This window comes from Lipophrys pholis, assembly GCF_963383615.2.
Source record: "Lipophrys pholis genome assembly, chromosome: 1".
Classification (NCBI taxonomy): domain Eukaryota; kingdom Metazoa; phylum Chordata; class Actinopteri; order Blenniiformes; family Blenniidae; genus Lipophrys; species Lipophrys pholis.
In genome coordinates, this window is record NC_137635.1 from 30,280,491 (window position 1) to 30,303,629 (window position 23,139).

The 23,139-nt window shown below is 46.9% G+C and overlaps 2 protein-coding genes across 2 annotated transcripts in view; one reads left to right on the plus strand and one right to left on the minus strand.

Moving 5' to 3' along the window:
- Positions 1-13,647, plus strand: part of lamc1 (laminin, gamma 1) — a 70,414-nt gene extending 56,767 nt beyond the window's left edge. Inside the window, exons 5-28 of the mRNA XM_080461023.1 lie at positions 1,459-1,647; positions 2,325-2,442; positions 3,727-3,825; positions 3,911-4,047; positions 4,263-4,385; positions 4,475-4,664; positions 5,323-5,435; positions 5,516-5,737; positions 6,571-6,759; positions 6,834-7,079; positions 8,197-8,350; positions 8,586-8,728; positions 8,816-8,994; positions 9,083-9,239; positions 9,562-9,767; positions 9,848-9,927; positions 10,030-10,167; positions 10,806-10,950; positions 11,022-11,171; positions 11,364-11,478; positions 11,616-11,815; positions 11,901-12,059; positions 12,868-12,967; positions 13,232-13,647. Coding sequence (XP_080317149.1) covers positions 1,459-1,647; positions 2,325-2,442; positions 3,727-3,825; positions 3,911-4,047; positions 4,263-4,385; positions 4,475-4,664; positions 5,323-5,435; positions 5,516-5,737; positions 6,571-6,759; positions 6,834-7,079; positions 8,197-8,350; positions 8,586-8,728; positions 8,816-8,994; positions 9,083-9,239; positions 9,562-9,767; positions 9,848-9,927; positions 10,030-10,167; positions 10,806-10,950; positions 11,022-11,171; positions 11,364-11,478; positions 11,616-11,815; positions 11,901-12,059; positions 12,868-12,967; positions 13,232-13,488 — 3,809 coding nt within the window. The 3' untranslated portion in view covers positions 13,489-13,647. The remainder of the gene's footprint in view (positions 1-1,458; positions 1,648-2,324; positions 2,443-3,726; positions 3,826-3,910; positions 4,048-4,262; positions 4,386-4,474; positions 4,665-5,322; positions 5,436-5,515; positions 5,738-6,570; positions 6,760-6,833; positions 7,080-8,196; positions 8,351-8,585; positions 8,729-8,815; positions 8,995-9,082; positions 9,240-9,561; positions 9,768-9,847; positions 9,928-10,029; positions 10,168-10,805; positions 10,951-11,021; positions 11,172-11,363; positions 11,479-11,615; positions 11,816-11,900; positions 12,060-12,867; positions 12,968-13,231) is intronic.
- A 7,432-nt stretch (positions 13,648-21,079) lies between these two features.
- Positions 21,080-22,616, minus strand: LOC308109977 (E3 ubiquitin-protein ligase TRIM35-like; the record flags this gene model as incomplete). The annotated part of the gene is made up of 1 exon (XM_080463944.1): positions 21,080-22,616. The coding sequence occupies exon 1, from the start codon at positions 22,463-22,465 to the stop codon at positions 21,080-21,082; it is 1,386 nt and encodes a 461-aa protein (XP_080320070.1). The 5' UTR covers positions 22,466-22,616.
- Positions 22,617-23,139: the final 523 nt, after the last annotated feature.

Below are 23,139 nucleotides of genomic sequence, written 5' to 3' on the forward strand. Positions count from 1 at the left end.
GGTACCTGTACTAGTACTTCTACTAATGCTGGAACAGCTTCGCTACTACTACTGGTCCTACTTCTATTAGTTCTACTAATGCTGGTTTTTGCTATGCTCATGTTGCTACTCCTAATCCTGGTACTGCTATACTACAATTAATGTTGCTACTGATAATGGTACTGCTACAACTATTACTTCTATTACTATTGCTAGAACAGCTACACTACTATTAATGCAGGTATTATCTCAATTAGAACTGCTCCTAGTCAGGTCCAAAGCATTAATCAGGCGATTATATCCATTAGAGAATAATCAGTAATCTGCTGAAAGTTAGCCGATTGACGCTGATGTTCACGATTATTTTTTAATAATAAAATGCAGGATTATGGAGTTTTTCTGACGTCCTTGCGACACGTATCCAGTAGAGGACGCTCCAACTCCTTTCACGTCACGCTGCAGTCGGCTCAGCAGAGTGAAGTCGTGAAAAACATAAAGTACTCTGTCATAATATCACTTAGACATTTAAAATCTTCACTGGCGAGGATAATAATATTTACAGACTTAGAAGAATGTGGGTATGGTTGGGGTTTTTTTCTCCATCTGTTTTTATCCCTGCCCCGCACATTGACCAGGAGGCCTCCATCTTTGATGTTACGCATCGATGCACGTCATCACTAATCAGCATATTCACGCAGGCGCGTCGCCCCTGCTCAAAAGATTTTAATCCGCCGCTAAATTGGTTATCAGAACTTTTTATTTCCTAATATCAGAATCTGCTTTGGCACCCAAGAAAAAATCCATGTTGGTTGGACCTTAGCTAGTACTGCTACCACCATGGTAACTGCTACAGCTAATGCTGGTACCTCGACTATTACTCCTACTAATAACACCACTAGTTCTACCTCTGTTACTACTAACGTTGTTACTGGTACCTGTACAATTACTGCTGCTTCTACTGATTCTGGTGCAGCTCAGTACTGTTACTACTACCAATACAAGTACTGCGACTTCTACTATTACTGCTGCCAGTAAAGCTGGAACCGCTACGTCTGTTACTGCTACGACTATTACTGCTACTACTAATGCAGTCAACGCAATCCCAGTTATAACTGCTATTATTAATGTTAGTACTCCTGCCACCAGGTTACTGTTAAGATTAATGTTGATACCACTACTACTGTTATGGTTACTCATCATACTGCTCTTTCTGCCGCTGCTAGTTCTAATGCTACTGCTGCCTCCAGTGTTGTTATCACTGCCACAAACGTTTTCCATTGTATTGTTAGACACACACACACACACACACACACACACACACACACACACACACACACACACACACACACACACACACACACACTGTGGCGGCTGCCATGGTCAGGAGGACTCGTGGGATCGAACCTGCGACCTTCCGACCCGAAGCCACTCCTGCTTGTCCCGTACTGAATCCTAAACCACCACCCGTCTTTCTCTCAGCATGCGACTGCAACGGGAAGAGTGCGGAGTGCTACTTCGACGCCGAGCTGTACCGGGCCACGGGTCACGGAGGTCACTGCAGAAACTGCGCCGACAACACCGGCGGGCCGAACTGCGAGCGCTGCCTGAGCAACTACTACCGGGACCAGAGCGGCAGCCGCTGCCTGCCCTGCGGCTGCAACTCCGTGGGTGAGTCGGCGGTGCCCGCTGCGTTAATGTCCTGGTTTTCCCTTTATGAGATATACGATGATCCAGATATTAAAATATCTGTATGTGTACTTTACAACGGCTGTTACTGTTGCACGAAAACAACTTTCACCCTCCTCTTATTCTTTATGATCTTTTGTCACATTTATCACGTCCATCTTTAGTGTTTTGGGATTTTCTCCACCTTTTTATGCCGTTTTCATGTAGTCAGTGTTTGTGTGTATCAATGTTTTGATTAATTGTTCATTTCTGGTTCCAATGTGCTGTTTTTCTGCCTTTTGGGTTTTTTGTGTTCGTGTTGCATGTCTATGTGGTTGTCTCATGTCCCCTGACGTCTTTCTACTCGCTGTGTGTCCGTCTGGTCACTCCTCTCTCTATACCACTCTGGGTATTTTTCCATCCTTGTTGCCGCCTTGCTCTTTGCTCTGGTCCTTGCCCGGTGGTGTCTGGATGTGTAGCACAGCTGCAGAGGAGCGGGTGGATTGTTGAACTGTGGCTTGTGATGATTGTGAAACAGCTTTCGATGTTGCGGAAGGTGAAACTGCTGGTGTGTGGGCACTGTGGTGGTTTTTGTTTCTAACCGCCGCGTAATGTGAAGCAGCTGCCGCCCCGGTGACAGCGGTGTCTGAGGGTTTGTTAATGTGTTTGTGTGTGCGCAGGCTCGGAGTCTCCTCAGTGCGACAGCAGAGGCATGTGTGCCTGTAAACCCGGCGTGTCTGGAGACAAGTGTGACCGCTGTCAGCCCGGATACCACAGCCTGACGGAGGCCGGCTGCAGGTACACACCGCCAAACACACACACACACACACACACACTGATCGCATCACTCATCGCCACAATGAAGCTTTTGAAACGGAAAAACGTTTTACAGTTTTATATCTCGGATCTTTATCTTATATAAAGTCTGAAACTGGCAAACAACTTCCTTTTCCCTTTTGCACTGAAGTTTTCATTCATTCTTCTGCCTTTTTTTAACAATAAAATATCTCCACACCCCCATCCCTCCATTATTGTCTGATATAAAGATCAGGGCGAAGTGGTTATAAAGGTGTCAGGGCGATCTTGATATAAAGGTGTTAATCTATTGTTATTTAATAATATTTAACTGAGATGTTTGTAAGTAAATATGTGAAATTTGACAGATTGTAAAGATAAAGTGTTGTGCAGTGATGTGGAAACGTCATCAGAGCTCTGTGGTCTTCTATTCAGTTTCTGCACTTTTCCATAAATACCCACCAGAGAACTCAGATTATAATCTAGACAACATGTAAGTGTTCAGTCTGCACAAGCTGATCCTGTCTTGGAAAAACTGTTGACTTTGAGCGCCATCTGCTGGAAATACCAAAAACAAAGAGTTTCTTTTTCTTTACATTTATTGTTTTTCACATTCATTTTGCAAAGAAGAAACGGATGAGCTTAAATTCCAAAGGATAAACTCTGATTTTAGGATTTAAGCCACCGTGTGTGTGCAGACTGGACACGACAGTGAATCAGCAACTAACACACATACTGTTACTGCACTTTACTTAAATCTTACATTTTGTTTCTATAATGTTCAATAGACGAGATGAATCTAACACATGATAAATGTTTAGTGTTGATTCAACCATCCGTATGTGATCACGTTGGACTAAAGACAGGCTGGACGCTGTAGTGATCAGTGGACATTACCTAGTTCCTACATATTGGCTCTATGATGTGAAGAAGATGAGCTGAATTTCTACAGGATGAAGAGTATGTTAAGGACCAATGGCTGTTTGAATTTGTAGTCGGGTCTAAGGACAGACTGGACACCACAGTAATCCAGGACTCAATGTGGAGGTCACTGAAGATGTTTTTTCTTCAATACTCAGCAGAAAAAGTGAATTTCTCAAGATAAAGTGTTTGTTCGGCCGTCTTTATGTGATGACAGAGGACTGAGGGCAGACTGAACACAACAGCGATTCACCAACTAACATACAAAAATAGCATTATTTCGAAAGCTTCAGCCGCCTCTGTTAGGGGAGCAGACTGGACGCTACAGCGATGGCGTTTAAAATGTGATTGTGAATCTCCCGCCAGGCCGTGTTCCTGCTCGCCGTCCGGCAGCACGCAGGAGTGCGACGTCAACACGGGCCAGTGTCGCTGCAAAGACAATGTGGAGGGATTCAGCTGCGACAGGTAACGCAACCGCAACGCCTGGCGGATACCGCGCCTCTCGGGCCCCGTGTCGCTCTGTCTTGACGCCCCGCGCTCTGTCTGGCAGGTGCAAACTGGGCTACTTCAACCTGGACCCCAACAACCCTCAGGGCTGCACGCCCTGCTTCTGCTTCCAGCACTCGTCGGTGTGCGACAGCGCCAACGGCTACAGCGTGCACACCATCAGCTCCTCCTTCAACAGAGGTGACGCTGCCGCCTGCAGGCTGCGCGCAGGGCATACTCAACCCCGCAGTACCACATTTTAACATTGTGTGTGTGTGTGTGTGTGTGTGTGTGTGTGTGTGTGTGTGTGTGTGTGTGTGTGTGTGTGTGTGTGTGTGTGTGTGTGTGTGTGTGTGTGTGTGTGTGTGTGTGTGTGTGTGTGTGTGTGTGTGTGTGTGTGTGTGTGTGTGTGGCAGATGATGAGCAGTGGAAGGCACTGGGCCATGATGGAGCCAGCGACTTGGTCCAGTGGTCCCCCAGCAGCCAGGAGCTCTCCCTCATCTCCGATGACTACTTTCCCATGTACTTTGTAGCCCCAGGTACACACACACACACGGTTGTCACCTACAGCCTTTCCAGGATGAAGCACATTAGTCATCATACGTGTCATTCCTTCTCCTTCTCTCAGAGGAGTTCCTGGGGAACCGGCTGCTGAGCTACGGTCAGAACCTCACGCTGAACTTCCGGGTGGAACGCCGCGACGCTCGTCTGTCTGCCGAGGATCTGGTTCTGGAGGGAGCCGACCTGCGGGTGGCCGTCCCCCTCATCGCCCAGGGCAACGCCTACCCCAACGAGGACATGCAGACCTACGTGTTCAGGTGAGGCGGCAGGACAAAAGTTGTCATGGTGGATTTGAATTTGTGGAGATTTAAATTGTGAGAATTGACCGAGACGAGGAGACGGATCTTTGGTCACAATTGAGAAAATCTATTAATAATCTGTTTTCTCGTCACTAATTAGTTTCCCGGTTTCACTCATAATATGCACATATGGATAAAGTAATCTAGATTATTGGTTAAGCGTAAAAATGTATTTCATGATAGAACTACTTAACATTAACTGCTTCTAATCTGACATAATGTAGAATCTTTTAACTCAGATGTACTAAAACTAAATTCTCATGTCAAATTTCTATTTTCCAAAACTGATGATACTTTACATGCAGTATATGAGATTTTTTTGCGTAGAAGCCACACATTTTATATGTTTCTGCTTGCTTTTTAATTGGTGACAGTCTGAGCATCTGTTTTCAAATCCTTCTTATATTTAATTAATCTTCAGTAATAATTCTCACTTTCAGTTTTAAGAAGAATTATTTGATTTTCAATCGACTCCTAATTTTCCAACTTTATTTAGACTATTTCCTGTTAATCTGGAATAAGTACTCACATATTTCTCGTTCTTTATATCTACTTGATTTATTAATCTGGATTACCTTACTTGTTGATGAATATTAACCTTGTGGTTCTGGATCAGGCTCCGTGACAGCTCTGACTATCCCTGGACGCCGCCCATCAGCCACTCGGACTTCCAGAAACTTCTCCACAACCTGACGGCCATTAAAATCCGTGGCACCTACAGCGAGAGAAGTAGGCACCACAAACTCAGACGGGAAAACCTAACCCTGGTCTAAAAAGTGGTTCGGCGTCATAACGAGTCCTCTCACTAGGTGCCGGTTACCTGGATGACGTTTCCCTGGTGACGGCCAGACGCGGCCCGGGCCTGCCGGCCCGCTGGGTGGAGCAGTGCACCTGCCCTCAGGGTTACCAGGGGCAACACTGTGAGCAGTGCACTGTGGGATACCGCCGGGCCCGGCCTGAGCTCGGCTCCTTCAGCCCCTGTGAGGCCTGCAACTGCAACCGGCACAGCGACGCCTGCAACCCGGACACCGGTGAGTGTTGAGTGGTCAAGTGTGTGGGGGCTGAGAATTTTCACATTCACTGTAGAGAACGGACCAAACCACTTGGAAAATGTCACGCAATTACAACAGCTGCTGGTTTGGGGGCGCTGTCACCTGAAACAAACACTGACCAGAGAGGAAGTAAAGAAGAAACACGGCTCATTGATTGGTCCGGACCGAAACCAGAAGTCCTGCCGCTTTAGCATGTGGTGGCTAGGCTAGTTAGCTCGTGGCTAATGGGTAGCCACAAACAACAGCGATATATATATATTCTTCAGAGCAGATATCAATGAGTCTTCCTCTCTACTTCTTCCTCACTACTCCACGAGATATTTTCCTTTCTGCATCTAATTCTTCTGATTCACACAGTTAGCTTTGTTTGTTTACTTCCCAGAATGCATTGCACACTACGTCACATCCTCTCACCCCGCCCACTAGAAACATCGTTTGTGAAGGAACCAAGACCGAGGTTTTGAAGAGGACCAGAGATCACTTGTTTGCTCCGGTTCAGAGTTCCTGGGTGTTTTCACGTCGCCCAAACGAAGAGACTCTGGTCCAGACCAAACAGAGGAATGTGAACACGCCTTCAGCTATGTGACTGGTTCCTCTGACCATTTGGTTAAAATACTTATTGTTGCTGTGCTTTTTGAACTGTTTTGTTGATCTATTTTCAAGCGCTTCTCCACTGGTCAGTTGGGTAGTTGAGACTGACTTGTACTGGTTAGCTCATTATGTTAGCTGGTTAGTTGACTAGTTCACTGTGTTTGTCATCAGTTTCTTTATTCGTCTCTCCTCACCATCTGTCTGCGTTTGGTTGTTTCCAGGAGCTTGTGACTGTCAGCACAACACAGGCGGTTTGAGCTGTGAGCGCTGTAAGGATGGTTTCTACGGCGACGCAACCCAGGGCACATCGTCCGACTGTAAGCCGTGTCCGTGTCCCGCCGGAGCCACCTGCGCCGTCGTGCCCAAAGTCCGCGAGGTGGTGTGCACCAACTGTCCAGCCGGAACCACAGGTACTGCTCTCGGTCCGGCAGCCTCAAAGCTCCGACCCTGATCAGAACTCACCAGCTTGTCACCCCGTCCGCAGGAAAGCGCTGCGAGCTCTGCGACGACGGCTTCTTCGGGGACCCGCTGGGTCAGAACGGCCCCGTGCGGACCTGCAGAGCCTGCAAGTGCAGCGACAACATCGACCCCAACGCCGTCGGCAACTGCAACCGCGAGACTGGAGAGTGCCTGAAGTGCATCCACAACACGGACGGCTTCTTCTGTGACCGCTGCAAGGAGGGCTTCTTCGGAAACGCCCTCGCCACGACCGTTGCAGAAAAGTGTAAATGTAAGAGTTTCTTCCAAACTGTGTTGGAATCCATTGGTCCTGTTCTAAATCAGGAGATAAAGGTCACATATTATGCAAAATTCACTTTCTGATGGTTTTTAACTGGAACATGTTTCCTCATAGGCTACATGAAGCCCCAGAAGTGAGGAAAGTCTTTCCTCTCCTCCACTTGCTCCACTTTGTAGTGAATGTGTGCTGATTGAGAGATTTTCCCTTCATGACATCATGCAGGGAAATAACAACTCCCTCTGGTAGTGATACTCACTTTGACCTTCCCACAGGGAGATAAGAACTTACAAAGATTACTGGTAAACTGAATAAATTCAGTATGATATGAAAAACCGTAACAGTTAGCAGGAGCTAGCATTAGCTATGTGGTAGTAACTATAACAACACGAATGACCAAACTAAGTAACTTATTAAGACATAATATTTTTAACTCATTATCTTTCGGAGCCGCCTTCTCCTTCTGGGTCACATTCTGGTTCAAACTGGTTGAACGACACCGTTTATGAGTCATAGTGATAATTCCACCATAATATTAGCACATTGTACCGGTGTTTCAAATGAACTGGTTTCCCTGTTAAAAGGTGACCAACTTCCTTTAGCGTCCATCGTTGTTGCTAATAACGTCATATATTCAAATAAGACTCTCAAAAGCTACGACACTTGGAGACTTTATTATGAATGTTGTTAAACGGCATTCTTCAGGACGGCTCCAGATTTCTGTCGGGTTTTTAACGTTTATTAGCAGCAACAAGGGACACTAAAGGGTCTCCAGTTAATGGGGAAACCTCTTAATCTGAAACACCGGAAAGTTCTTCTGAGACGGGCCTGGAGTCGGCATGGACAGACACACACACACACACACACAGTAACATCCTGTTCTCAGTAGAGCCACTGGAGGGACTTTAAAACTGGAGGAAATTCAGGATTTGGGGAAATTCACTGTGAATACAATGCTGCTGGGCCTCTGGCGCCAATTAGAAATAGTTGATAAACTGTATAATATGGGGCCTTTAAAGATTCAGACTCTGACCCGCATTAAAAGAGCTACCGTCCATCTCGCAGCTAGTTTTGAGAATCAGAGTCACGTCTTCCTCCTCGTCCTCCTCAGCCTGCTCCTGCTCTCCTCTGGGGACGGTGGACCGACAGACCAGCTGCTCTCAAGTCACCGGTCAGTGCCAGTGTCTCCCCAACGTGGCCGAACGCGACTGCAGTGCCTGCCAGCCCGGCTTCTTCAACCTGCAGAGCGGCAACGGCTGCGAACGGTCAGTTCAAACCCGCCAGAAACGGATTTCTTCTGATGACGCTGTCACCGTTACATAGAGTAGAAAGGGTACTTTTCTTTAACGGGGGTGAATAAGGTCTTATTGTGGGGAAGTCGGCGACACTGAGCTCCATAAACCTCGACGACTTGATACAAGTTGTCCCACCAGCAGGTGACCGTTTCTTTGCTGGATTTGGATCTGATTAGTTAGTTTTTTTTGTTTTTTGTTTCCACAGCTGTAGCTGTAATCCCATTGGCTCCACCAACGGTCAGTGTGACATCGTCACCGGACAGTGCGAGTGTCAGCCCGGCGTCACTGGACTGCACTGCGAGCGCTGCGAGGTCAACTTCTTCGGCTTCAGCTCGTCCGGATGCAAACGTGAGGACGCCGATTTCGTTTGAGTTTGAACCGCCTCGACTCTCAATATGTGGATGACTCGGCTGACCGCTTCTTCCTCCTCTGCAGCCTGTGACTGTGACCCCGAGGGCTCCCAGTCCGGCCAGTGCAAGGAGGACGGCCGCTGCGAGTGTCGCCCCGGCTTCGTCGGGTCTCGGTGTGACATGTGTGAGGAGAACTACTTCTACAACCGCTCGGTGCCCGGCTGCCAGCAGTGTCCGTCCTGCTACAGCCTGGTTCGGGACAAGGTGAGCACGGCGACACCGCCGGTATCTCTCTCTCTGCGCTGCATCTAGGAACTGCAAGCAAAGCGTGTGTGTCCCTGTCCGTGTCCAGGTGAACCAGCAGAGGCAGAAGCTTCACGACCTGCAGACCCTCATCGACAACCTGGGCTCGGGTCAGGACACGGTCAGCGACAAGGCGTTCGAGGACCGGCTGAAGGAGGCGGAGCGAGCCATCATGGAGCTGCTGGACGAGGCTCAGGCCAGCAAAGGTAACGCTGGCTGCACCTGGAATCTGCCGAGTCAGCATTCAGAGGGACGGTGCACCGAGTCTGGAGGCTGACACACTCGTTATTTACTGTGTCATGATGCTTATTGGTGTGTGTGTGTGTGCGTGTCTGCCTGCGTGCGTGCGTGCGTGCGTGTGTCACCCTTTTTGTCTGTTTCTTTATTACGTGTCTTATGTTGGGATTTTTGTGTGTTATTTTGTATTTTATGTTCTTATTTTGTGTTCTCGTTTCGCGTGCGTGTGTGGGGGGCTTTTTTGTATGGTCAGTATGTTCGGCTGAATGTCTGTGACCTTTGACCCTGCAGATGTGGACCGAGGCCTGCTGGAGCGCCTGAACGGCATCAACAACACTCTGACCACGCAGTGGAACCGGCTGCAGAGCATCCGCAACACGGTGGACGACACGGGCGCGCAGGCCGACCGCGCTCGCACCCGCGTGCGCGACGCCGAGAGCCTGATCGACCGGGCCCGCCAGGAGCTGGACAAGGCCAAGGACGCCGTCAGCAAAGTGGTGAGTCGGGTCGCATGTCGTCGTGACAACCCACCAAGCTCGAAGGTTGTGGTTTAACAGAACCAATGTCCCCCCCACAGAACATCAAGCCCCCGGGCGGCACCGGAGAGCCCAACAACATGACGCTACTGGCCGAGGAGGCTCGCACGCTGGCCAACAAGTAAGAGGCTCCGCCCACTCTGGGCGGCTGAAGCATGTGGCGCCTACGCCAGCTCCGCTCCACGCCAGCACTGCTCCTCACTCTGTGGCTCTGTCTCTGCAGGCACAAGATGGACGCCGACCAGATCGAGAAGATTGCCAAAGACGCCAACGACACATCGACCAAAGCGTACAACCTGCTGCTGAAGACGCTGGACGGAGAAGGAAAGACGAGCCAGGAGATCGACGAGCTCAACAAGAAGTAGGTGCAGCGCTGATGGAGGGGGAGCAGCAACACAGACACACACACACACACACACACACACAGACCTTTGTTGGTTGGTTTTCTGACCGTTTTTTTTTACTTTTGGATGCTTTGCATGATTTGGGGTGATGAGTTTGTTTTATTTTTTTAATTTGAAAATAACGTTTTGTACCTTTGAGGTTATTTTATGTTTCCTTGTACTTGTACTTGTACTTGCCACTTTGTTTTGCCTCTTTAGGTTTGTTTTGTTTGTTGGTTTCTCTGTGGTTGCAGTATCATTTTCCTGGATGTTGCATTGTGTTGTCTTGCAGTCGGTGAAATCTTTTGTGTCTTTGGATTTCAGTGTCACTTTGTGGATACTCAGTTTCACGTCCTTCTGCGAAGTCTTTGTTGTGTATCCCATCTGGTTGTTGTGAGTTTGTTTTCATGGCTTTGGTCCGGTTTAGACGTTTGGAGCTGTCGTCCTGGAGCCCCACTCAGTTTTCCTTCCATGTCCCGTCCTCACAACGTGACACAATAAGAGTTCACGGCACCCCTAACATTCACACACGGTGTCTGAGACTTTCTGCGTCGGCTCAAAGTGGAACAAACCTGAAACTGAGCCTGACTTTTTTTTTGTTGTTGTTGTTGTTCAGGTACAATGAAGCGAAGGAGCTGGCAAAGAATCTGGAGAAACAGGCCAACAAGGTTCAGGCCGAGGCGGAAGACGCCGGAAACAGAGCCCTGAAGATCTACGCCAACCTGACGAGCCTGCCGCCCTTCGACACCAAGGCCCTGGAGGTGAGCGGGTTCGGCCGGGGTATTCAAAGTGTCGGGTTTACCTTTTAGCGTTCACCGCTGTCTGATTCCAGGACGAGGCCGGGAAGATCAAAAAGGAGGCGTCGGACCTCGACAAGCTGATCGACAAGACGGAGAAGGAATACAACGACCTCCGAGAAGACCTGAAGCCCAAAGAGCTGGAGGTCCGCAAGCTGCTGGAGAAAGGCAAAAGTGAGCAGCAGGTAGGTTCCCTGCACGTCCCACCGCCAGGAAGGTCAAAGGTCACGCTTCTGTTTGCTCACCTCATTGCACCAACCTGTGTTGACCTCCCGTCACAAAATATTGATCAGCATCATGTCGGAAAATAACTCTTTAAAGTTTAGCAGTTCAGTCAGCACGTCTGAGTTTGTTGTGTTCCTCCTTCCCGGGAACAGACTGCAGACCAGTTGTTGGCTCGAGCCGACGCCGCCAAGGCCATCGCGGAGGAGGCGGCCAAGAAAGGCCAGTCCACGTTCAGAGAGGCGGAGAGCATCCTGGACAACCTCAGAGGTACGAGCTTTCAGTTAAAAACACACCTGCACAGTTTATATGTCTGTCAAATCTGTAATGTTCAAACTTTAATCACACAACTCGTTTTACTGCCTGGTCTCACTGGGATTCTGCTCCGTTTTGTACGTTAATCCCAGATTTTGACCGGAGGGTCAACGACAACAAGACCGCGGCCGAGGAAGCCATGAAGAAGATCCCTGCCATCAACGCCACCATCATAGCCGCCAACGAGAAGACCCGGCAGGCGGAGGCGGCCCTGGGCAACGCGGCGGCCGACGCCCGGGAAGCCAAGAGCAAGGCGGAGGAGGCGGAGAGGATCGCCAGCAACGTTCAGAAGGTAAGCATGCTAACGAGCGGCTGCGTCGGTGGGCTCAGTCCGGCGTCCTCCTCCCGCTGACCGTAGATCCCCCGGCTCCTCGCAGGGATCTGCCAAGACCAAGGAGGACGCCGAGAAGGCCTTCGAGGACACCAGCAAGCTGGACAACGAGGTCGGCGACATGATGGACCAGCTGGACACCGCCGAGGAGGAGCTGGCCAAGAAGAAGGCCGAGGCGGACCAGGACATGATGATGGCTTCAATGGTACGGAGCACTTTGACTTTCAGGTTTGGTTGGATGGAAACAAAACTGGTGTGACTCCATCAGTCTGTCGTACGTCGACCATATATACATTCAGGTGCCATCTACTGACACCTCCATCCATCCATCCATCCATCCATCACTTCATTTGTTTCTATATACATCCGTGTTCCATCCATCCATCCACTTATCCATCCATCCAGTGATCCATTCATCAATCCAGTCATCCATCCATCCATTCATCCATGCAGTCATCCATCCATCCATCCATCCATCCAGTACTTAATTTGTTTCTCTATACTTCTGTTTCCCACCCATTAAATTAGTCTGTCCGTCCGTCCATCCATCCATCCATCCATCCGTCCGTCCGTCCGTGACTCCATACATTCGATATGTTCCATTCATCCACTCACCTGTCCACCCATCTAATCTTTCATTTATCCATTAGTCTTTAATCTGTCCATCCAACATCACTCCATTCTTTCAGTCAGTTCCATTCATCCTCCTATCTGTACATGCATTCATCCTTATGTATCATTAACTATTTCATTTAATATTTAGTTCTTCATTAGTCTTTCCATCCATCTATCACTCTCTTTTCAATCTGTTCTATTCATCCACCCATGTGTCTATCCATCAGTCAGCCACACATCTGTTCATAGATCTATGCACTGATATTCCTTCATGCTGTTACTCCATCCATCCATCCATCCATCCATCCATCCATCCATCCATCCATGAAGACTCTTTGTGACTCTTGTATATTTGGGGCGGTGAATAAAGTTTCTTCTTCTTCTTTTCCTCCCTGTAGGCATCAGACAACGCTAAGGAGGCTGAAGACAACGCACGCAAGGCGAAGAGCACGGTGAAGACGGTGCTGAAGGTCATCACGGCCCTGATGGACCAGCTGGGTGAGAACACTTCTAGTTATATATTATACATTATATAGGTTTACAATGGACGCTTAACCTCAAACGCAGGATTGAGTGTGAGAATTCAGAGAAAAAATGCCAACAATACTCAGAAAGGCACCCGAGCCCGGTATCAAACCAGGGATCGATTGACTGTGAGGCGAGAGTCTCAACCAGTTCGTCGTCCTGCGGCTCGTATTCAGAACTTCAGAGTTTAGAAAGAAAGTTCTACTGAAGTGAGATTCATCCGTTGGATGTTTCCAGGAAACATCGACAAGGTGGACCTGAGCAAACTGAACCAGATCGACGAGTCGCTGAAGAGGGCCAAGGGCAAGATGGCCGACAGCGACCTGGACAAGAAGCTGGCGGAGCTGAACGACGTGGCGCGGACGCAGGAGGAGATGATTACCGACTACGACCAGCAGATCCGCGAGATCCGCGCCGACATCGCCAACCTCAACGACATCAAGAACACGTTACCCGACGGCTGCTTCAACACGCCGTCCCTGGAGCGGCCTTAAGCCCCGCCCTCCGCCCCATCCATCCCGCCTCCGACACTCCTGCCCCCGCTCACATCTAACACTCGGCTAACACGCCGAATTTTACCAAAACAGTTTTTTTTTAAACGTTCGTTGAGAAGCCAATTCTTTAAACCACCTTCACGACATCGAAGCAGCCGTTTCCCGTTTTGTCTTTAGGTTTGTTTTTTTTTTTGTTTTTTTTGTTTTGTTTTTTTGTTTGTTTTTTTAGACGAAGTAGCGTGGTTACGGTCGAACGAACTCAGCGATGCGGGGAAGCCGTGCAGAGAAACCCAGAAACCACAAATCCGTCGTGACTGCAGCCACCGCAGGAGGAGTAGACTCACGAGGAAGCTCCGCCCCCTCCTCCTCCTCCTCCTCCGCCTCCTCCTCCACCCTGTCCCGCCACGCCCGGGCACATTTCACACTTTCAGCTCGCTAAATGCAACTCTCTTTCTTTTTTGATCCTCAAGTTTTCCTAAAACACAGTGAAGGACTCCTCTCGTCTTTCCGGGAAGGTTTCCGCTCCTCGCTCCTACCGACAGTATTTTCACCTCCGACCGGTCTCTGTGTTTGTGGAGCAAACTCTGCCGACGGAGCTCCTGAAGTCACAAACGTCTGGAAGGTTCCCACAGACGTCCATTTCCTCGCTCGTGCTGATCAGGATGGGTGTCACCCGAGTGTCCGCCGGCGTCACCCTGGCGCTTGGATTGGACACTTTGGGAGGGAATCCGGTTTCCGGTGCATCAGAACAAGAAAAATCAGAAAACTGATGAATAAATAAGTTTGTTATTTCTGAATTCAGGCTTTTGAAACCGTGAAAGAAAACATCTTATGACCTGAGCTATTTCATTTTGTGTAGTAAATCTATTTATGGGAGATTCGTAGCTTTTCCATTGTGTTCTGATTTTTGTTTTGCGATGCATCTGGATCGTTATTCCCCCTCAGACCCTGGAACGTCCTGCGTGCCTGGCAGGTCAAGATGGACGAACTCAACCGGCTCTCTCTGGCTCACGTGTCGGTTTTCCTCTCCGCTCACGTTCAAAATGGTCAAATGGAAGTTTCTGCATGCCGCGGACTGAAGGAGGCCGGCCTCGAGTCGGGCAGGGTCAATTTATCGATCGCGCCGAGTCGCACCAAAACCTCATCTCCAGATGACTTGATGGTTTATTATGCAAGCTAGAAACGAAGCGCTCGCTCTCCTCGCTCTCCTCGCTCTCCTCGCTCTCCTCGCTCTCCTCGCTCTCCTCGCTCTCCTCGCTCTCCTCCCCGTCGACCCTGGAGGCGTTTCATTTCCGCAGAACTGATTCATCACGACGGCGTTCCCACGGTCTGAGGCAGCGCCGCGTCCTCGCTCTTGTCTCTCTTGTGGGCCAATAACCAGGCCTCCGTCTGTGAACCGGCGCCAAACTTTTCACGCGCTCACGCCGTTGACGCCGCCCTCGTTTTGTCTCGTCGTCGTCGTCATCGTCGTCGCCATCGTCCCCGAAGTCGCTGCTTTTCCACTGCCGTTTTTCACACATTTAACACTTTTTCTTCCAGGCTCAATCCAACACTATGCAACTTTGTACATTTTGCGTAGCGAGAATTTTATCTGATACACTGGTGCTAATAATTATTTCAAATGTTATATTTTTGTGTGAATGTTTTTTATTATGACATAGAGTGAGAAATGTGTTATTTGTGTAAATATATGCGTAAATGATTCAGGACTGGCTGATTCGAAACCTCCAACACGCCAACAGCCACGTTGAGTTCGATCACAATCATTCAACTGAAGCCTCCAGGTTAAATATATATAAATATATAAATATCTATGATAACGTCTGTGGTATGTTATTATAATAAGCTTGCTTGTATACAAGGCTCCGTGTTGCTGCCTTATAGCGATGCCAATATTTCATTTGTGTTTTATTGATTCTTTGTGGGTTTTCACAAGTTAAATCGACCTAACTGAATTTTATTGGTTTTTTGGATCCTTTTTACCAATCAGGACGTTTTGACGCCAGTCGTTTCACTGAGCCGAGGGAGAGAAGGTCAGCTCTTTAATAGTGTTTTGTGCCTTAACCATGAAAGTTCGGCTGGAGTCGCGGCCTCCTCGGCAAACGCAAAAGCACGCCCCAAAATGCTCCCTTTTTAGTTTCCACCCTCAGAGGAAGTCTCTGTTTGCAGCTCGAGGACTGTATGTGAAGATGGACGACGCGCGGTTGTTCTGTCGGCCAACAAGTGATTCTGTTCCCTCCACTTTGCTTTGTTGCTGAGATTGTTTGTGAAAAATAAAGTGATGAAACAAACCTCTTACAAAGTTTGAAGCGAAAATGCTCTCCGCAGATTTTACTAACGGGAACGTCGCCCCAACGACGAACTCGAAACTCATATGAATGGATAAATCCGCAAAAGAAAGAAGAGTGAAGCTTTGCCTCAATGGTTAAGATGTATTTAAGGCCAAATAAAGCTCAGTTTTTAGGCTGTTGCTGGTTTTCAGTTTCAGAATTTTAATAAGAATATTGTCAAGTTTATCACCAAGTCCATAGATACTATTAACGCTTCTTCTTGGCATCAAAATTTTTTTTCATTTCATCCACGAGGCCAGAATAACGTCATGTCTCTGTAGCAGAAACTTTGTAAAAACACCATTAAAACAGTTTATGGGAACAAAACTGTGCTGCCATTTTGAAAAAGTCCTTAAACTTCTCCCAGTTCACCTAAAGTGGACCTTTTTTTTTTTTTTCTTTTGAAAATGCTCTGAATTTGGTCATTTCATTTTGATCAGAAGCAGGTTTTACTTTGGAGCTAATCTCCTCTGAATGTGAGGAGATTTGCTCGACCTCGAGCTTAATGAGGTTTAGACCCTCCAGTAATGCCTCCTTCAGCCGAGCTGCGCTTCATTAAATCATCACTGCTTTTCCTGCCAACAATCAAATAAACTTGTGATTAAACGTTTCTTTTTAATGGACTCCATCTTCACGTACAGTGTCTGTGTTGAATCCTGCCTCCAGGCAGACGGCCGCTCCGCAGGCTGCGCAGCTCACACACACACACACACACACACGATGTATAAACAGTATTTTAAGTTATATTGTACCACTTGTTTGTATTGAAAGCGCGTGGCCTGTTAGAAGCTGAGCGAGCGGCGCGGCCTGCGGGCGCACGTCTGTGCAGTGTCGTGTTTTCAGCCGCGCGACGACCCCGTGACCCCGTCTGTTCCCACGTCGCCTGTAAATCCAAACGTAACATTTGAATAATAAAAGAAATTACTACAGGAAGTGCTGTGCCACTGTGTCGCTTTATTACAGGAGGAATCCTCAGACGGACTTTGAAACTCACCGTGAACACACGGAAAAGATCTTTTATACATTTCACACTTTTTCTCTGATTATTTCGTTCATTCCAGAATTGGAGGACATTTTATGTCCCGACCATGAAATCTCATATAATTCATGGAAAAAAACATTAAAATATGCACTTTTTGTGTAAATTCTACTCGTCCTGACACCAGAATAAAAATTTAAAAAAACTGAAAAAGTTTATCGGAAATCTTTTTTTAAATACCAAAAATATTTAGAGTATCGAGAACCCCTTCGTGACCATAGAAGAACAAACAAAATAACTGAATGAGATAGTAACTGGTTACCATGCATTAACACATTAACTAGAGAATTTAATAATTTAATTTGAGACCACAAGATGATAACTCGTTCCCACATGTTAATAATTGTTCCCTTGCATTAGTAACTTGACATAGCGACTAATTATATTGTTCCCATATTATATATATATTTTTTTTTTACCAATGTCACCTATAACCCGCCTCTTAATTGATGTTGCAGAGATTTTGACATGAATGATGCAGACCTCATTAGATGTTGGTGTCTTCTAAGTAAACCATGTAAATTTCAATGTAAAACTCCTCTTGGCCATAAAAAAACAGGTACTACAAATCTGCACATCCAAAATCTGCCCTGCTGAATCACACGCCCCCATCTTTACTATTATTGAATGATCTTGAGGCTTTTTTTTATTTTTAATTTCGGCATTAAATGTGATTTTCTGCTCCTCTCACTTTATTTCTGGATGTGCCTGAATCGAAAGCTTCAACATCAGGAGGAATGGAGGGGTAAAACGGTGCGACGCTGCTCTACAACCTACGGAAACACACACTGATAAACAACAGCAGAAGTTCTTTCATGAAACACCATTAAAATGGACATTTTAACACGAAGACATCCAAGCTTTCATATACTACAGTACGTACGTGTTTTGTAGTTACTGATAAACCCGACAAAAAATATCACTCCATTATAAAGAAGTACTGTGTTGTAGAAAAGAATACAGCGTAATCCCACTGCGGCCTGTGTGTAGATCTCCGCCTGGAAGGTATAACGCAGTACACAACCTGGAAGTGAAGTTGGTTTAGTGACACTATGAGGAAGATCGACAACAGAAAATCACTTCTTCATTCTATATCCAAGGAATATGACAGATGCTTTTATTTTCTAAATAGCGCTGCAGTACAGGGGCAGGACGATGTCGAACACGACGCTTCTCAGTCAAGGTCGAGACAACATTCCTGTTACTAAACCACAAAAACAAAATAAGACACAACAACCCTCATAACACTGTAACAGTAATATAAATCACAATAATGACATTTAACCTCCCAAAACCGTAAACTCCCATGGTGCATTGCAGTGCAACAGTACAATCGCTACAATATAACACTAGAGAACGAGATTATTTAATATGTGGCCATATAATATTAATGTGTGGGAACAAGTTATTATCTCGTTACCACGAGTTACTACCTTGTGACTATCTTTTAATGAATATTTTCAAGTGAACAGAGGACTTTCAAAGTCCTTGCAGACCATTAGGAAGAAGTGGGATTTTGTTCTCTGCATGCATGGTTCTCTTAAAGGCCCCATATTATACAGTTTATCAACCATTTCTAATCGGCGCCAGAGGCCCAACAGCATTGTATTCAAAGTGAATTTCCCTGAATCCTGAATTTCCTCCAGTCTAAACGTCCCTCTAGTGGCGCTACTGAGAACAGGATGCTTCTGTGTCTGTGTCTGTCCACGCCGACTCCAGGCCCGCCTCAGGAGAAGAACTTTCTGGTGTTTCAGATTAAGTGGTTTCTCTGTTTACTGGTGGCCCCTTTAGTGTCCCTTGTTGCTGCTAATAAACGTTAAAAACCCGACAGAAATCTGGAGCCGTCCTGACGAACGCCATTTAACAACATTTACAATGAAGTTTCCAAGTGTCGTAGCTTTTATGAGTCTTATTTTAATATATACTGTTACGAGAAACAACGATGGACGCTAAAGGAAGTTGGTCACCTTTTAACAGGGAAACCAGTTCATTTGAAACACCGCTACAATGTGCTAATGTTTACGGTGGAATTATCACTATGACTCGTAAACGGCGTCGTTCAACCAGTTTGAACCAGAATGTGACCCAGAAGGAGAAGAAGGCTCCGAAAGATAATGAGTTAAAAATATAAGTCTAATATAAGTCTATAAAATATATAAGTCTTAATAAGTTACTTAGTTTGGTCATTCGCGTTGTTATAGTTACTACCAGATAGCTAATGCTAACTCCTGCTCACGGTTTTTCATATTATACAGAATTTATTCAGCTTATCAGTAATCTTTGTAAGTTTTTATCTCCCTGTGGGAAGGTCAAAGCGAGTATCACTACTAGAGGGAGTGGTTATTTCCCCGCATGATGTCATGAAGGGAAAATCTCTGAATCACCTGTTTGAGCACACATTCACTAAAAAGTGGAGCAAGTGAAGGAGAGGACAGACTTTCTTCTCTTCTAGGGCCTCAGACAGGCTATGAGGACACATGTCACTGTTAGAAAACCATTAGAAAATGGATTTAGCATAATATGGGACCTTTTGGCAGTTGTATGGCGACTTTGCACATCAAGTGAAACTCATTGAAAACAACTAACTATAAACTTCACAAACTAAATTAATGTTAACTTAATTTTCTACTTTCTAAGTACTGGTGTTAGTTACAGACTTAATGTAAATCTGTATATAAACTACAACTATCATACTGTGGTGTTGCACTATTCAGTGCTGTATTGAATGTGTATTTTCACCATCTGAATGTTAAAAAAAGATTCAGGACTTCTTTTATAGACCACGGGTCAAAGTCACATGTACACATTTAATGTTCTGAGTCAGAAACTTAGAAGAATATGTTTCATTAGATCTGTGTCGAATTCTGAGTTCAGACTTCACATCCTGTTATATATCACACTCCAACTGGAAACTCTCCCTCAACACGATGTAAAGAATAATAAGTCAACTTTAATTAAATGTTTCTGTACAAATTACTGTGATATATTTAGAAAGCTAATTTTCCATCTGTGACTGTTTGGAGGATTATTCCCAGTTAAAGGAGTCATATTATCTAGCTTTTCAACACTTTCACATGGTCTCCTTGGTCCAAAAATGTTGTATTCAAAGCGTATTAATAATCCAGCTTTTCCTTGATTTTCCTCCATTTGAATGCTGGATCATAGGAGCTGCATTCCGAATCTGCTGTGTCTGTGTGAGCTGGACTGGCTCCGCCCACACATGCCCATCTTGGGAAGAGGAGGAAGTACTTCCTCTGGTGGTGCCAGGTGCCAGAGCAGAGCTGCCTAATTTTGGGAGGGTCAAAGGGAGGGCCTACCTTGCTAAACCCCCGATGACACTATACAGGGTTTGAGTTCTGATTGGCTGGTTGAAGCAACACACTTTTTAAAACTGAAACAAGCCAGGGAGAGAGAGGACAGACTGTCTTCACTTCTGGGGCGTCATTCCAGCTATGGGGACGATTATTACTGTTGGAAAACCATTAGAAAGTGAATTTTGCATAATATGAGCCTTTAACATGACAATACTGCTGTTGGGATACCTCTGGAGGAGTTCATGGAATCTTCAGCCCCAACACTGCTAAACTAAATGCAGCTATAGTATTCTTTGGAATTTATACAGTCAATCAGGATACCAAAAATTATTTGTGTAGTTTAAAAACAATTATTATTAATTATTATTATTATTATTAAAAGCTATTTTTAAAGCAATGTAATGTACATGTAATGAAGGCTAAATTGAATGATGAAAAAACCTATAGTCAACATATATGATAGTTCATCATCATCATAATCATCATAATCATCAACCTCATCATCCTCATCATTATGACCCCCCCAACATCATCCTCATCCTCATTACCATCCTACCCTCATCATCATCTTCATCCTCATTATCGTCCTCATCCTCATCTTCATCCTCTCCTGTTCCTTCTCCTCATCTTCATCATCAGCCTCCTCATCATCATTATCATCCCCATCATCATCATTGTCACTGTCACCATCATCATTGTCCTCATTCTCCTCCTCCTCATCTTCATCATCAGCCTCCTCCTCCTCCTCATCATTATCATCCCCATCATCATCATTGTCACTGTCACCATCATCATTCTCCTCCTCCTCCTCCTCATCTTCTTCATCCTCCTCCTCCTCCTCCTCCTCCTCCTCCTCCTCCTCCTTCTCACATCCTCCTCCTCCGCCTCCTCCTCTTCATGATGCTCACCTATTTGTATTTCTTCTGTGTCACAGAGAATTTTGCCGGTAGGATCTTGAAGTCACTGACAGTTTTGATGAAAGGGAACATCCTCTGGGTGAAGGTGTGTGTGAAGGTGTGTATGTGTGTGTCGGAGTCCGGGTCGGAGAAGGACAGTCGTCCTCGGTTCCAGTCCAGTTTGACTCGGATCCTGTGAAACTTCTTGGTCACAGGAAGGTGAAAGTGCTGATGCAGCGGGGAGATGGCTGAGTACATGTCTTCAGAGAACCACAGCGTCCAGGACCCGGACTCCTGGTTGTTCCCGCTCAGAGCCGACTCCGGCAGCACGCCCAGCTCCCAGCCCAAGCTGTCCCCGAACTGGATGTCCCAGCTGTGGGTCCCGGAGCCAAGAGCCTGGGAGCCCAGCACGGAGTCCACCCGCCTCTCCGGGTTCGCGGGAAGCTGCTGCCTCGCTCCTACTCTCACCCTGGTCAGATCCTGGGAGAAGAGGAACTCGGGATCCGCCGTGTTTGGATCCAGGATGACAGGAGTGAAGGAGACCATGTCCTTCATGCCGGTCCAGATGTTGAAGTGGAGGTTGCCCAGGTGTTTGGCCTGCTGTAGGAGCGCCCCTGAGGGCAGGCGTGGCTCCTCCAGCTGGGAACACTGCTGCACTCGCTCCTCCGAAGCCTTGTAGCCGAGCAGGAAGGAGACGTCCTCCGCTCCCAGCTCCTCCTCTGTGACTCTGATCGTGTGTGAAAGAGCAGCTATCTCTCTTTTCAGGGCCTCAATCTTCTCCTTCATCATCCCTGACTTCTGTTCCTCTTCCTCCCTCAGTGCAGCCAGCCTGGCCTCCTCCTCCTCCTTCAGAAACAGGTGAAGCTTCTCGAAGGTCTCCCTGATGTGCGTCTCTGTGTGTCGAGCCTGGAGCTTCATGTGTCGCACTGCCAGTTCAAACTCCTCCGAAGCCTTCTCACCCAGCTTTATACTCTCCTTTAGGCGCTGCAGCTTGACCTCCAGCTGCTTCCTGTGCTGCTGTGCGGCTTCGTCGATGGGTCTGAATCTGTGCCCGCTGTGTCTACTTGAGTCCCTGCAGACGAGACACACCGGCTCCTGGTGGTCCAGGCAGAAGAGTCTGAGGTTCTCCACATGCAGCGTGCAGATCGCTCCGGACCTGGCCGAGAGTCGCTCGTCCCGCTCCCGTATGAAACTCTCACACAGCTGCTTCAAAACCAAGTTACAAGACAGTTCTTTCGAGCGTGTTTTGCACAGCGGACACTCGGAGGTTTGGTTGTTGGTCCACCAGCTCTGCACGCAGACTTTACAGAAGCTGTGGCTGCAGGACAGGATGACGGGATCCTGAAAGATCTCATAGCAAACGGTACAGCAGAGATCGTTTTCCAAATTGGACGCCATTCGTAGAAAATGGCCTCTCCAACAGGAAGCCAGATAGACGCTCCCTCTTCCACAAAATCCACTTCACTTTTGGTTAAAACGTTTCTTCAGGTTGTGGATTCAGTCGCCAGTACTCCAGTTTTCCTGGTAATCTCCCTCTTAGGTGTCTCTCTTTGTGTCGGTTTCCCCGTACACAAACACAAACACATTTCCTGGCATATATCAGGTGGAGCAAGGCGGAGTCTGTCAGGTTGAGTTTCATTCCAAAGTGATGATGGAAACGCATGAGATTGGACAGCACATTACATAACACATAACAATCCACCTTCCTACTCAATCACACAGCAGTTTCAATTCTCGAATTTACTTCATGTGATGAGGAATAATGAAGATTGGTTAAAACCCTTGCGTTTCCACCATGTCCACTGAAGCCTGAGCCTCTTTCCCAGCGCAGGTCGAGCACCTTGCATGGCAAAACAGTGTAGTAATACACAGAGAAACACATCCTAAAGAGGCAAGAGCGGCTCAACATGTTACATGTCAACAAAAGAGCTTTTTTTTTTTTTTTTTTAAGAAACTAATTCTAAAAACTTGAGACATAGGGGGAGTGTTTGATAAGTAAGTTGATTAACAGGTCAATAAGATGAGTGAGTATGAAAGGAGAAGCGGATATTGTGATGACTTCAACATCCGTT